Raw genomic sequence first — 13933 nt, forward strand, 5'->3', positions numbered from 1 at the left:
GGTCTCTCTTTGATTTACATCTGCTCCTTCTGCCGATGGCAGGACTGGTGGAGGTGGATCGCAGTGGACGCGGGTGGATTCGCTGGTGCCTGAGGGCTTCGGTGTGGAGCAGAAGGGAGGCGTTTCCTGGTGGAGCTGGATCCGTGGGCCACTGGCGGTGCGATTCTGCAGGCGTTCGGCGAGCTGGCCGCTGGTTCAGGGGGAAAGAGCTGAGGGAGGCCGCGGCTGAGGAAGAGAGTGGGGGTTGTCTTGTGGGTCTTGCTGCTGTCGTCTGCTGGATGCTGGAGCTGAGTCGGCCGAGAGAGGGAAGAACGGTGGTTGGCCGAGAGAGAAAGAAGAAGAAGGGAGGTGCTGGGAGCAGGAAGGAAAAGGAGAGCTGCGGTGGCTTGGGAGGTGAAGAAGATGGTGGAACCGGCTGAAGAGGAAAACAAAAAACGTGGGAGGCGGCTCCTCTTGAAAAAAGATGGGTTTAGGGTTAGGTTTTTTTGTATTTTTTTCTGATGTTGTCAGAATTGCCCTCCCTTTTAAAAAAATATGTAGCATGGTATTTATAAGAAAAGTTTTGCTTAGGTTTTCAAACTAGCTCCTCAACTTTTCCTTTCCTTCTCTTTTCCTTTTTTTTTAGTAAATTTTGATTTTTCTTATTTTTTTGTATTTTTGAAAGCGAGCAATATCAACTTTAACTCAACAAGGAAAATCAGTGATCATAAAATTTACGCATTAAAAGTTGAACGCATTCTAAATACCTTTGAAAATTTAAATTCTTTTGAGATGACGTTGAAAATGCTAAAAAAGATACAAATATATCAAAAATGCATTTTTTAGGTTTTTATTGTTTTTTTGCTATTTTTAGTTTTTTCTGAAAAATTATCAAAATATGGGTAAAAAATTGGATAGCAACACCTAAAATATCCTAATTATTTCGAAAAAGAAAAGGAAAAGGAAAAAAAATCAATATTCATGTTGAAACTTGAAAGGTTGATTTTGGTATTTCAAAAGGCATCTTAAAGAGACAATTGATTGTAGAATTGTATATAAATCAAAATAAATCTTCACATGGGTCCCACACCATTAATGTCTAAAAGTCCTATTGGCCATCGAAAACCCACGCCATATCAAACTCGCGAAGCGAACTCAAACGTTCCTGTAACGAAAGACAACATATACTCAACGCACCGATCTCCTTCTCCCTCTCTGCAATGGTATCTTTCTCTCTCTAAAAATTTATAGTTCTTTTATGTTTGACCTATAAAAAGATGATGTCTTTATGTGCTGAAAATGAGTTTTTGTTTTTGTTGATTTTGGCATAGAAATATTGAATCTTTATGTGCAAGGATGATGGACTATACATTGCCTATATCTAAAAGGACCAGGCTTAGAGAAGCTGAAGTGTATAAGAAATTGCATGATGAGATTAGGAAAGGGAGAAACCAAGGGAAGGAAAGCAATGCTGCCGCTACCGGGTCAACGAATGGACTTAATGGTGCTCAAGAGGAAAGCGTTGGCGGGTTGTCTTACAAGGGAAGTAAGAGTCCAGTTGTCTTGGATGATAGTGAAGACGATGCCTTTTTGGATGACTGTGAAAAGGGGGGGCTTGAGGAAGGGTTGGATGTTGTTTCCCTTGACGATAGTGATGATGATGATCAGAGTGAGGGAGTAGAGAGTAAGAGTTTTGACGTTGGTGGTAAGAAGAGTGGGGGAACAGATGTGGGTGGAAGTTGTAGTGGCGTGAAATCTGATGAAGAGGAGAGTGGGAGATCAAAGGTTCCTCTTCCTCGTTGGCAGAGAATTGTGAACGAGAGTTATAATGGTGATGTTTTTGCGCATGAGAGGAATGAGGGTGGCGTGTGTTTTTTGTCGAGTGGAATTGGGAATGGAAGTGGTGGGGTCGGTTTGAAGGCGAGGGAGAGTAATGGGGTAGCCGGAAGGACTGAGTTGCAGTCCGGGTTTTGTGAAAAGAAGAAGGATGGTAATGTTATTGTTGTTGTTGATGATGATGATGATGCTTGTATTATTTTGGAAAAGGATGCAGAGGAATTGCAGAGTTCTTCTAGTGGAGAAGAGGAAACCTTTAAAGATGATTCAGATGATGATGATCATAGAGTGGAGTTACCGGAGAGTTTTATGGTTGAGGAGGAAGAGAAAGAAGAGGATGGTGATAGGGAGCAAGGTGAGATGGAATTGAAGAGGAACAAAGTTTATGGAATTGAAGTGTTATGCGACTCTGATATTGGTAAATTTGAGAATAATGATGTCGACATGGATGATTCTCTTTGTGTGGCAAAACGTACCCGATCACATTATAATTTGGAATCGGCTAAGAAGAGAATGAAGCTTGAAACAGTTAGCCGACCACTTTGTGTTGATGAGGAGAAGTTGGATGATAATGGTGACAATGATGAAGATGATACTGAAGCCTATGAAGCAGTTGATGTTGCTCAGAAAGTTCGGTCTAAGAAAGGAAAAACTAAACCAACAGGAGGGAATGGTGGTGACGTTGATGATGGTGATGAGGCTTGTGATCATAAGTCTCAGAGAAGGACAATTGAGTCTAGAGAAGGCAGTAGAGATGAGCATGGGCATGGTGTATGTAGAAGGAAGCCTAGTAAAAGAAGGCGAAAAGAATATGAAGTTGTCAAAATTCTTGCAAATTCCATTTTTCTGGACCTGGAAGATGTGCCTTTCAAAGAAGAAAGGGAACCACTCGAGGAGCCAGTTCTTCCTCTGAAGTTCACATTTGGAATTGAAGAGTCAAGTCCTCCAGTTAAATCAGAAGAGGAGAAACAATTGGAGGAACTTTGGGCTGACATGGCCTTAGCTCTTTGCTTAAAGGACACCACTGATGATGCAGCGGTATGTTGCCATAGATAATACAAGCACTTAAATAAATTATCTTTCCTTTAATTTATCCAGTCTATCAGCTTGTGAATACAGTTGGAAATGTAGGTTTTGCAATTTTGTTCCATTATTTTTACCTTATCTATCATGCTCTTTGCATCAGAAATTTCAGATCGGATAGCTAGTTTTTCTTATGATCTGATTTGATGGTTAGGACTGAGGTTTTCCCGTTGGTTTTTTTTGTAATACTGCTTATTTAGTTCTTCAAATGCTCAGATTTATGCAGGGCTTAGGTGACGACTTAAGGCATGATTAGTTCATGCTGGATTGAGTCTATTCTTGATAAAGACTTCCCAGCAATTGTAATGACATACAATATTTTCTTTATTAAATTACACCAAATACACTCTCTTTTTTCTAATGCAATTGGTATCTAAATCGTAAATCATAAAGGTTACCAAAACTGATGCACTTTTTTTACTGTCAAATTGCTGGCTCTGTTAATAGAGAACTTATTATTTGTTTTGCTGCATCCATTTGAGGGGTACTGTTTCATTGAATGATTGACATTTTGGATGCTTGTTTACGTCCTCTGAGTCCTGTTGTCAACAACTTTTTAATGCATTTCGCCTTACAATTCTATAATTAGAATGACAATTGGCTTATCTAATAAGTGCTGTAGAAACCACTGAGAGCATTGGTGTCTCAAAAACCAGATTAAAACATGAGCTTTTTTCTAATGAGATTGTTAAACCATTTTTTTCGGGTTGCCATTCTGTGATTACTTGCATATTCTTGCTTTTTATTTGTATGCATATTGTTTGCATCATATTTATTTTTGTCTTGAATCTATCTATTATGCCTTGACAGGTTTCGAGTTTTCTAATTGCAATGAAATGTAATCCTCTTCTATTTAAGTGAAACTTGCATTGTTTTGTGTTGATCAGCTGGATGAAAATGAAGATGACGCCCATGAGGTTGAACCTGATACAGTCACCCTTTGTCATCAGGGGAATCACGAGCTTTATCTTGATGAAGAAATTGGACTTCTATGCAAATATTGCTCTTTTGTGGATTTGGAAATCAAATACTATGTGCCCCCTTTTGTAAGTCTTGTCATCCTGAATAAATCGTCATTTTGTTCATGATTAGTAGTTTATATTGCCGCATTAACGCATGATGATTTAATTCATAGCAATCTGCCTTATTCATCAAAGGTCGATTGGTCTACTACCTCTTAAAGGTAATAAGAAATGTGCTTTGCAATTGTCTTGCTTACCTGACTACTTTCACTTGAAAATGCAGCTCTTTGGCGTAGTCTATGTCTGACCAACTCTCTGTCAACCTTTTTATATAAAGGAATTATGAGCCTAATGTCAAATGGTTGTTTGTTTTGAAGTATTGTTTTCTGGTTACTAAAAATAATCAGCCAATGGGTAGGAATACTGTTTTCCAAGGCCACTCCTTGTTGAAACTGTACTTTATTTGTGGCCTATGTAATGATATTCCAAAAGCATAAATGAGTTTTTGCCTGTACGCACATGCCTAATTCTGACTCTTTGATGTAGTATTTGACTGCACAGAATAATATTTCATTTGAAATTGATGCTGTAATCTTTCTTTAATAAATATTTTGCATTCTATTCTATTTTCCTATAATCTCTTAGTAGAAATTGCTCATATAACTTCTGATTTCTGAAATGTTGACTGTCTGTGCTGCAGGATAGATATCCTAAGGGGAAATCAGCTAGGAGAGACTTTGTGACAATGCAACACAATATCTTCAATGATCTCCATCACCAAGATTCTGGTCATGACACACATCCTGATTATGATCCTTGCACTCTTGTGCAAGGCACAGTGTGGAACTTAATTCCTGGTATTGGAAAGGGTATGCATGGACATCAGCGTGAAGGCTTTGAGTTTCTGTGGAAAAACATAGCTGGAGGTATTTATCTTGACAAGCTGAAAGAGAATGCTAACTTAAATGGTGGGACAGGATGCATTATATCCCATGCTCCTGGGACTGGGAAAACCCGCCTAACCATAGTGTTTCTCCAGACATATATGCAATTATATCCAACAAGCAGGCCTGTAATAGTTGCTCCTTGTAGCATGCTCCTTACATGGGAAGCAGAGTTTTTGAAGTGGGGGGTTGACATTCCCTTTCACATTATGAACAAGAAAAATCTTTCTGGAAAAGAAAATAGGACAGCTATGGATCTTTTCAGGGAACTTAAACCTGCAGAGCGTGGTTTAAATGCCATCCGTATGGTGAAATTATATTCTTGGAAAAAGGAGAGGAGTATCCTGGGGATCAGTTACAGACTTTTTGAAGAACTTGTTGGTGAAGAAAAGAGTAAAACCAAAGTATCAGATAAGACTGAAGATGACCAGGTAAGGAAAGTCCTCCTTGAACTTCCTGGTCTTTTAGTCCTTGATGAAGGACATACACCTCGAAATGACAGGAGTCGTATCTGGAAAGCTTTGTCGAAGGTCCAAACACAAAAACGGATTATACTCTCAGGAACACCCTTCCAAAATAACTTTGATGAGCTTTATAACACACTGTGCTTGGTAAAGCCTAAATTTGCAGATGAGATCTCGTCCAAACACCATAGAGCTTTTCCTAAAAGGCGTGGTTGCAAGAGAAATACTGATGCGAGAAGGAATTGGGCCTCCTTGACAACTGCGATTGGCAAAGTCACTGATGATAAACTGGAAGCTCAGAGGGTCGAAGAGCTTAGAAAGATGATTTGGCAATTTGTGCATGTACACAAGGGTGGTGTGCTACGAGAAAGACTCCCTGGATTGAGGGACTCTGTGGTTATCTTACAGCCAGTCCATTTGCAGAAGACCCTTCTTGAAAATGTTAAGCAAATTAATGGCCTGGATCATTTTGAGATGGAATATTTGTTGTCTGTGCTTTCTGTACACCCTTCTCTGTTGCCAGAGAAATCAGTTGGAACCCTAGAGTTTAAGTTTGTTGATCGGATGGAGTTAGAAATGCTTAGATCAAAACCTGAGGCTGGAGTAAAAACAAAATTTCTTATGGAACTCATTCGGCTTTGCCAGGCGAGGAATGAGAAAGTTCTGGTGTTCAGTCAATATCTTGAGCCACTGAACTTGGTAATCAAGCAGCTGGAGTCAAATTTCAGTTGGATCCAAGGAGAAGATATATTATATATGCATGGAAAGCTTAAAATAGATGAACGTCAAATATTAATTAAGCATTTTAACAATGCAAATAGTAACGCAAAAGTGTTGCTCGCATCAACTAGAGCTTGTTCTGAAGGGATAAATCTTGTTGGTGCTTCAAGAGTGGTTTTGCTTGATGTTTTGTGGAACCCATCGGTGGAAAGGCAAGCCATCAGCCGCGCCTACAGGCTAGGGCAAGAGAAAGTTGTCTATATTTACCATCTCATTACTTCAGGAACAATGGAAGAGGAAAAGTATTTTTGCCAAGTTGAGAAGGAGCGATTGTCAAACCTAGTGTTTGATTGCACAAACAGAAGTAGCAGTCATCAGAAGGGTGTATTTGATATCGCAGAAGACAAAAAAGACAAAATTCTGGAAGAAATGGTTCAGCATGACAAGCTTAAACTCATGTTTAAAAAAATCGTATACCAACCAAAAGATACTAATATAGTCAAATCTTTCGACTTGGATTTGTAATAAATCATGCTGAAATTTTGCTACAATAATATCTTCAAAAGATGCACAACAATATATTTCATACTATATACTATGATTATGATTTTGAGTGTGTTTTATTTAGGAACATATCAATGATTCAATACCATCTAGGATGTTATGCTTTGATAATTTTCTTTTTATTGCAGGGAAACCTTGGGAATCTCAATGTTAGTTGATATGCATTTAAATGAAAACATTTAACTAGCAGATCTGACACTGATTTTGTTACAGTTTACAGTGTATTTGCCACTATAGGTTAGTTCATTCTGACTTTGTTGTAGCCAGTACTACACTTTAACTATTTGCTACAACACAAGCCTGCGAATTCCCAATTCTTCTTCACACCTCTCCAAACCCTAAAATCCCCAATGTCACAAGATATCCAATTATAATTTACAATCTCGTTTGCAACCCATAGCTTCATCATCCCAGTCCTCAGCATATAAAAGATTGGTTGGTGGAGAAATTAATTCTCCATCCTCTACTGTCATCACCCCATCATATGTATCCTCCTTGTCCTACAATGTTGAATTTGAAGATGACAGATCTTTACTGGTTTGTGCAGCTTCACCACAAACGCCTGAAGTGAACTACTACGAAGGGCCTCCTATGATCTGTAGTCGTATCTATACCTTTCCCTTTCCATGTTTCAGCCTTTCACCCCAGCTTCCCCATTCTTATTGTAGATTTGCAGTCGTATCGGCCTGTAACAAAAATAATCTAATGTGAGAAATTGATGCGATTATTATTCGGTTATAACATTTCTCTTGGGATTCTCAGGGCATGTTAGACTGTCACGACCCTGTTTATGACTCCTCTGACAAGTCATTTTCCTATCCTCTCCGGACATCTTCACATCTCTTCCCCTTATTCTCTCACTCTTCCTTTTCTGTCTTCCAGGCATCTTCACAATCTTTGGAGGACAGATGGATGGTAATCTTGTTCTTGTCGACCCAGAAAACTCGAGCCTAATCTGGTTGAGTTTCTAGTTGAATTGAAAAGGATACGAGTGGATGGCCTGGCCAAATCTAATGACGATCCAGTGATTCGCAGATTAATTCAATAATCAAGTTTTTTCCGGATTAATCCCTAAGCGGATATGACATCTATGCCTTTTCCCATTAACTGGATCAATGAAATACTGACAAGATTTGATAAGCTTTTCTTTTCAGTAACAATCATCAACATACTCAAAATACTGCACAAAGGAGGCCTTGAAACCAAAACAAATGAAGTTAAACAAATTTAATTAACTGGTAAATTGTGAAATGAAAAATATGTAAACTAAATACACATCACCTTAAATCAGAAATGAATGTCCACCCATTTTCAAGACCCATTGGGATTTTGAGGTCAGCCATAATCTGAAGCAAGAACCATTTCCAACGTGCCATTCCATCTGTCACATGTTGCCGGAAAATTAAACGAAATTCCATCGGAGGGTCCATATTAAGAAAACATCGAGAGTAAAAGGACCCAGTAGATAAAACAAAAGTAGAGGGGTCACATTAAGAAAGTCTAATGAGTATAGGGACGAAACAATGCTATTAACCATTATTTTTATGGATGGGCTTTGGTAATTCTGCCCTTGTTAATGTGGGCCAAAGCCCGAAGGCCTTGTCAGCACGTGCCTATTATTCTTCTCCTCTCAATAAATGGTTACACGTGTCTCGAACTATGATGACCAGTTAATCTTCGCCAATACATATATTTTTTAAATTTGGCAATGCGGTGCAATCGTGGAGCCTGTTTATACATATTGAGATTATATTTACCTCAACTTCCAAGTTCAATTAAAAATAAATTTTCTTGAGGCCTTGCCTCATAGGTTTGGTAAGATTTGTATTGTGTCATGCATATAAGATTGGTTTGGGATTTATTCGGATCAAAGTTTGGCTTAATGAATTAAGGTTAAGAATTGAATTGAATTAATCTAATTTTTTATTATTTTTTTAAAAAACCCAAAATAATATATGTTTTATATTTATATTCAAATAATAGTTATAGTTATAGTTATATATAAAACTTAATTTAAAAATTGACTCAGCTCAAGACTTGAGTTCCAACTTATTTTAAACTGGTAAAGTCAATTTAATTTTTTATTTTTTTTATAAAAAATATTATTTTAATAAAATAAAATAGATATTTCATTAATTCAAAGTTATCTAATTATTATGGAATTGGCTTGCTAATTAAACTGAATCATGTATAATAACTACGCATATAACACGGTTTTTATTCAACCAATCCTTTGGGGGTTATAGGATCTTACCTTTTATACAAGAATTCTGATTTGAGCATTCGCGAGTCCATCACAGAGACCAACCTCGAACTTACAACATTGAAAATACAAAAGGAATTGTACCGAAAATTCTTACTACTCCTGTAATAGTACTGTGATAGAGTTTCCTCCATAAATGGATTGATTCAAGCCAAATTGCTGTCAGCCTTCTAAAGTCCACATAGAGAATACATCTTGTCATATATCAACAGGTACGTATTAATTGTCAGAAATGGTTGATCTTGGGAAGATGAAAACCCCTCAAAACCATTTACTAGCAAATACTGTCATAAGCTGATGATACGTTATATATTCTTATTCTAATAATATTACAACAGTCCTTCTTAATAATTTAACTAAAGTATGTATTAATTAGAAAGAGGAAAAACATTCATGTTCTGATGAATTGGAATCATCACATGGAGAGTGATTGTGTCTACCTTCATAAGTTGTTATCACCATTCGACAATCCTCTGATAATCTTTCAACCCTCTTCTTGACTCGACAGTTGTTGTGAGTACAACGATAGTAGCTTCTGCCAGTAAGTAATTACAAGCAGAAAGTTAAGAAGTAAAATAGAAAAACCCTTTTCAATTTAATACTCCCAAAGGAGTTTCCCCGTATATAAATGCATGAAAAGTGAAATACTCGTGCAAAATGTGAGGTGTAGATTGAAAAAAAAATGGAAAAATGCATGATTTACTACAGGACAAAGACCTTCAGATTTACGTGCATTTTTCCATGTGATATTACATTGAATTGGATACTTGAAACACCTGATCCAATCCTCACTCCATGATCTGGTCATGTAGTAGGGCATTGAACCGGATCAACGCTGAAATGTGTCTTTTCAATGTGTTTTGGTGCTCAAAAGGCATGGAATAGATGTTTATCTCAAATTAAAAGACCTTTAGGTCAAGTCTGCCTTTAGATCACTGGCACCAACACATGTCTAACTCAGCCTAGACACTTGCCACTTTCCAGTATGCTCGTTATTCCTTGACTGAAACATGCATCTTAGACGTTAATTATCAGCAATAAGCATTAATTATCCTTCAAAAACACGTACACTCATATAGCTATAGGCTGTATGTTGAAAGATCATAGGTTTATTCAAACCATTTTGAACAGGATATAGTTTGAATGCTCTAATGCCATTGCCAGTACTAATTTGGGTTTATGTGTTTAGGCTGGTTGTTAGTTTAACATTGGAACAACTGTAATAATAGTCTATGCAGCACAAACACAACATAAAAGACTTCGTGCGTTGCGTTTCCTTTTTCAAAGTACTTCAACGATCTGGTGTTTAGAAATAGCTGGTTAAATTGGTAAGCAATTCAGAAACTCAGTTCTTTCTTCTGGGTCAGTAGTACTGTTGCCCCCCCCCCCCCCCCCCCCACACACACGATTGTCTTGTTGGATGACACTTCATGCTATCTCAATAGGTTGGTATTTCCTATCCCTGTCTCGTTCTACAAATTAGGCGCAACAGGAGAGGCCACAATTATTGAAGTTCTATATATACACGGATGAAACACACCTTAAATCTGAAAGCCTAACCTTATATAGGTGAAGGGTACTTCTCATATATGAATTAATTTACTTAATTAAGTTCCTAGCTAGTTTCGATCGATATCAATATCAAACTCACAAATTTTTCTTAATACAAGTTTTTTGATCCGATATTCTAGTAATTAGTAATCTCAAGTATAGGCCCAAGTGTGTTTTGGAAGGCAATGTCCATGTTTTTGTATGTTGAGTGTATTTAGGTGAGGTAGTGAATTATTACTGTAAAAAGTTATATAAGCACAAAAGAATGACGAGTTTCTATAGTTTCCAAAATTAATAGCTTTCATAAAAGACATTGTTGATGAGTTAATTTTTAAACCTCATTTTAATGGGAGAAATATTTAAGTTGATACACACACACACACACTTTAATTCCAAGATTTTGAAGAAATTGGTTTTTAAACATGTGAGAACAATTTATATTTTCCTTCTAATGTTCAAGAGTATGTTAATGATCGTAAAATACTGTTTGAAAGATGGAAAAGCTTGGAGGGTCTCTAGCTGGTTAAAAACGATACAGTGAAAAACTCTTTGCATTATATTTCATGTAAATTAATCATATCTACTCTTAAATTAGTAGGTAAAAAATAAATGAATTAGTACCATGCATCAATTCCCAATTAGTTGCTTGCTTGTGTCTTAAGCGGGCTAGCTATATATTCTCCTGACACCTTCCAACAAATGATTAAAAGAAGCCTGAATAGCTGACATGCACACCGTACTCCTATTATTCTTTCTTCTCTACTAGTGGATGTCTTTGAAAGAAATTATGGACCATCATTGCTTCAATTTGTTCGTGAGTTTTGCTATGATATTCTACAATAATGCCATTATTATTGTTTCTAAAATAGTTAACCTGGGTTAATAAATCAAAACATTATGCATAACTTTCTCTGAGAAAAAAGGAAAGTAAGAAAAAAATTAAGCATAGCATGCATCAAGAAATTAAATTAGTACTTGTTATGTAATGCTAATTATATTGAAACTTGAAGGTGATGCATGAAATGAAGATTCAATTGTAACAAACATTCATAACAAATATTGGTTCAAGTGTGCATGGAATCTGTGTAAGATTGAGGACATTAATTAATATTGGAATTACCATAGAGATTATTAATAAATTTACCTTGGATGAAGGCTGTTTTTGACAACTTTCTGGCCATATTTCCTCCATTTATAACCATCATCAAGAACATCCACTTCACTCCTTGTTTGAAAACAAAATCTTGGTTCTCTAAGCTTTCTCCTCACTTTCAACTTGTTCTTGTCTGCGGATGAGCTCCTCCACCTGCAAAGAAGATCATGTCAGATCCTAGCTAGCTCAGCCTTTTTGTCGTGGTTCATAAAAAGGGGTTCAAATTAAAGAAAAAATTAAGCTGTTTCATGAGCCGGGGATGAGGGGGGCTAAGCGCAGTTGTGTTTATTTAAATAGATGGGAAAGAATAAGAAATCCATCGATGGACAGGAAGATCTGAGCATCAAGAGTTTCAAGACTTTTGTGATTCAACAGAAGAAAAAAGGAGAGGTTCTGTACTATTGTAGAGACAAAAGCACACTGTGGCAAAGTGGAAGCCATTTATCTCTTCCACATATATGATGAGTAGATCTCTTTAGATTCTGTTGAAATTTAGACACCTTGAAGAATAATTTCTTCCATGTGTGTGTTGTGTGCGTGCATGTATGTCCTTGTTGTGGAGAGAGAGTGAAGTGCCTAAAGCTCCTTGAAACAGAAAAGAAAAAAAAACAAAAAAAAAAAAAACAGAAACACGCCACTGTGAGAAGGATACCATTACCATGAATTGTTGCCATCGTTGTTAGCATTACCAGTGCAGTTCTCATCACTAGAAGCCTTTGGATCCAATGCTCCCACCTAAATTTTCCATAACCAGAATACAGTACAAAGATCAACCAATCAAGTACTCCATGAGTAAAGCATCTTGTAAAATTGGAAAGATATAATCTACTTTCGAAGGCACTAATTGAGAAATCAAGATATGGTCCAGTTTTATTCGGAAAAAAAAAAGAGATACATAATAAATAGTTTTAAGGATCTCACAACCCTAGTCTTTCTGTGCAAGATTTTTCTTTACAGAATAGATAAAAATACATACCTGCTGGTCATTATGACTAAACCCCATGTGAGTATTGTTGGTTGTGGTAGTATTAGCATTTAGAGGCTGAGATATCTGAGAAGATTGTGAAGGGGCCAAGAAGCTCAAGACCTGGTTTTCTTCAAATTGAACAAAACCCATCTCATGGATTGCTTGTGGTGTTGAGAAAGAGACATGTAGCTCGTAATTTGGAACATCTCTTTCTCCATGATCCATTCTGATCAAAAAGCTTCTCTGTCCTTCTTGTGCTTCTTCTTCTTCTTCTTGTTGGCTTATTTGGTGCATAAGTGTCGAGCGCAAGCTGTTGGTCTTGCTGCTTTTGTGTTTCACACCATGTACTAGTCCGGTCAACAAGTAAAGGCCGAAAGGAATGTTTCCTGGTAATTATTCCTTTCCATCTTCTTTAAGGATGTCTATAGTGTCTACAGAAGTAAAAGACTTGAACAGTCACTGCTTATCTCCCTCGCGCGCGCACACACAAGCAACAGTACGAACCAATAATTAAGGGAATATTTGGGTTGTCTACCATATAATAATATTAGGTTTTCTTTAGGCCAATGGATGAATTGGGTAAATAACAGTGAGGATTAATCTTTCTTACCCCCGCGTAAGGGGGGATAGGATTATATATAATAAGTAAACTATACTCTACCATTAAAACTATAGCTCAACACCAATGAATTAGAATGAATTTAAATAATAAAATAATGATATTTATGTTTAAATGATATAAATATCATTAATTCATGGTTTAAATTCAAGTACGAATCAAGAACAAATTCATATATTTTTTAATATATAAATTTCAAAATAAATAACTTAATCTAAAACTTAATACAAAAAAAATTAATTATCGATATGAAGAAGCCCGTCCGATGATACTCCTAATCATTAATTAAAGTATACAAATGTGAAGCACATGTGATGGTGTGTATGCATTTTGTTTACCAACACTAGCTATAAAAATTCGTGGTAATAATGTTTTTGACTGACTATTAATTTAATACATGTTTGTCACAAATTTAGTGATATATTGCCTGTGTAATGGTTAGGTTAGAATCTTGAAGATAACCTGTTAATCATGAAACTGATCGAACAAGTTTGAAAAGGTAATTAGCAATTAATATGGATTGAATGTGGACTAATTGGTTAGGATATACACATATATAACTTGTATGTAAAAATCTATGCGATTATGACAAAGAAGAATGTAAATATTTTTGCTTAACAAACACGTTTTTTGGTGCCACACGTTCATGTTGGAAATTAAGAACTTGTTTATTTGCTAGGAATTCTTTAATGCCATCTTAACACGCAATCCAAACTAAATCCCGCATTCCAAAGATGACGTCTGATGTTGATGCATAGGTAGTGATGTGGTGAAAATGTTGTCTGCACCCTCCACTTTGAGCAAGAAATGAGAGGAGAGGATAGGGCA

General features: G+C 36.6%; 2 protein-coding genes and 1 long non-coding RNA gene across 3 annotated transcripts; 1 reads left to right on the forward strand and 2 right to left on the reverse strand.

The window, feature by feature from the left end:
• Positions 1-1117: 1117 nt before the first annotated feature.
• Positions 1118-6578, forward strand: LOC133681970 (SNF2 domain-containing protein CLASSY 3-like). The gene is made up of 4 exons (XM_062105182.1): positions 1118-1202; positions 1311-2853; positions 3786-3944; positions 4561-6578. The coding sequence occupies exons 2-4, from the start codon at positions 1336-1338 to the stop codon at positions 6511-6513; spliced, it is 3630 nt and encodes a 1209-aa protein (XP_061961166.1). The 5' UTR covers positions 1118-1202; positions 1311-1335; the 3' UTR covers positions 6514-6578.
• Positions 6579-6687: 109 nt separating this feature from the next.
• On the reverse strand, positions 6688-8462 carry LOC133681971 (uncharacterized). The gene is made up of 2 exons (XR_009836587.1): positions 7834-8462; positions 6688-7238 (listed from the first exon to the last, which is right to left on the reverse strand). It is a non-coding gene; the product is annotated as an uncharacterized LOC133681971 (long non-coding RNA).
• Positions 8463-8741: 279 nt separating this feature from the next.
• Positions 8742-13062, reverse strand: LOC133682229 (probable WRKY transcription factor 12). Its single transcript, XM_062105515.1, has 4 exons — positions 12496-13062; positions 12178-12254; positions 11511-11672; positions 8742-9350 (listed from the first exon to the last, which is right to left on the reverse strand). The coding sequence occupies exons 1-4, from the start codon at positions 12778-12780 to the stop codon at positions 9188-9190; spliced, it is 687 nt and encodes a 228-aa protein (XP_061961499.1). The 5' UTR covers positions 12781-13062; the 3' UTR covers positions 8742-9187.
• Between the last annotated feature and the right edge of the window lie 871 nt (positions 13063-13933).

Source organism: Populus nigra, chromosome 2, assembly GCF_951802175.1.
Source record: "Populus nigra chromosome 2, ddPopNigr1.1, whole genome shotgun sequence".
NCBI classification, from domain to species: domain Eukaryota; kingdom Viridiplantae; phylum Streptophyta; class Magnoliopsida; order Malpighiales; family Salicaceae; genus Populus; species Populus nigra.

Bases quoted from the DNA above. Each gene is read 5' to 3' on its own strand.
- LOC133681970 (XM_062105182.1), top strand. From the start codon at position 1,336: ATGATGGACTATACATTGCCTATATCTAAAAGGACCAGGCTTAGAGAA. The intron at 2,854-3,785 runs GTATGTTGCCAT...TGTGTTGATCAG, and splicing joins ACACCACTGATGATGCAGCG to CTGGATGAAAATGAAGATGA. The intron at 3,945-4,560 runs GTAAGTCTTGTC...TCTGTGCTGCAG, and splicing joins AATACTATGTGCCCCCTTTT to GATAGATATCCTAAGGGGAA.
- LOC133682229 (XM_062105515.1), bottom strand. From the start codon at position 12,780: ATGCACCAAATAAGCCAACAAGAAGAAGAAGAAGAAGCACAAGAAGGA. The intron at 12,255-12,495 runs GTATGTATTTTT...TGGAAAATTTAG, and splicing joins TTAGTCATAATGACCAGCAG to GTGGGAGCATTGGATCCAAA. The intron at 9,351-11,510 runs GTAAATTTATTA...ACTTACTGGCAG, and splicing joins AAAAACAGCCTTCATCCAAG to AAGCTACTATCGTTGTACTC.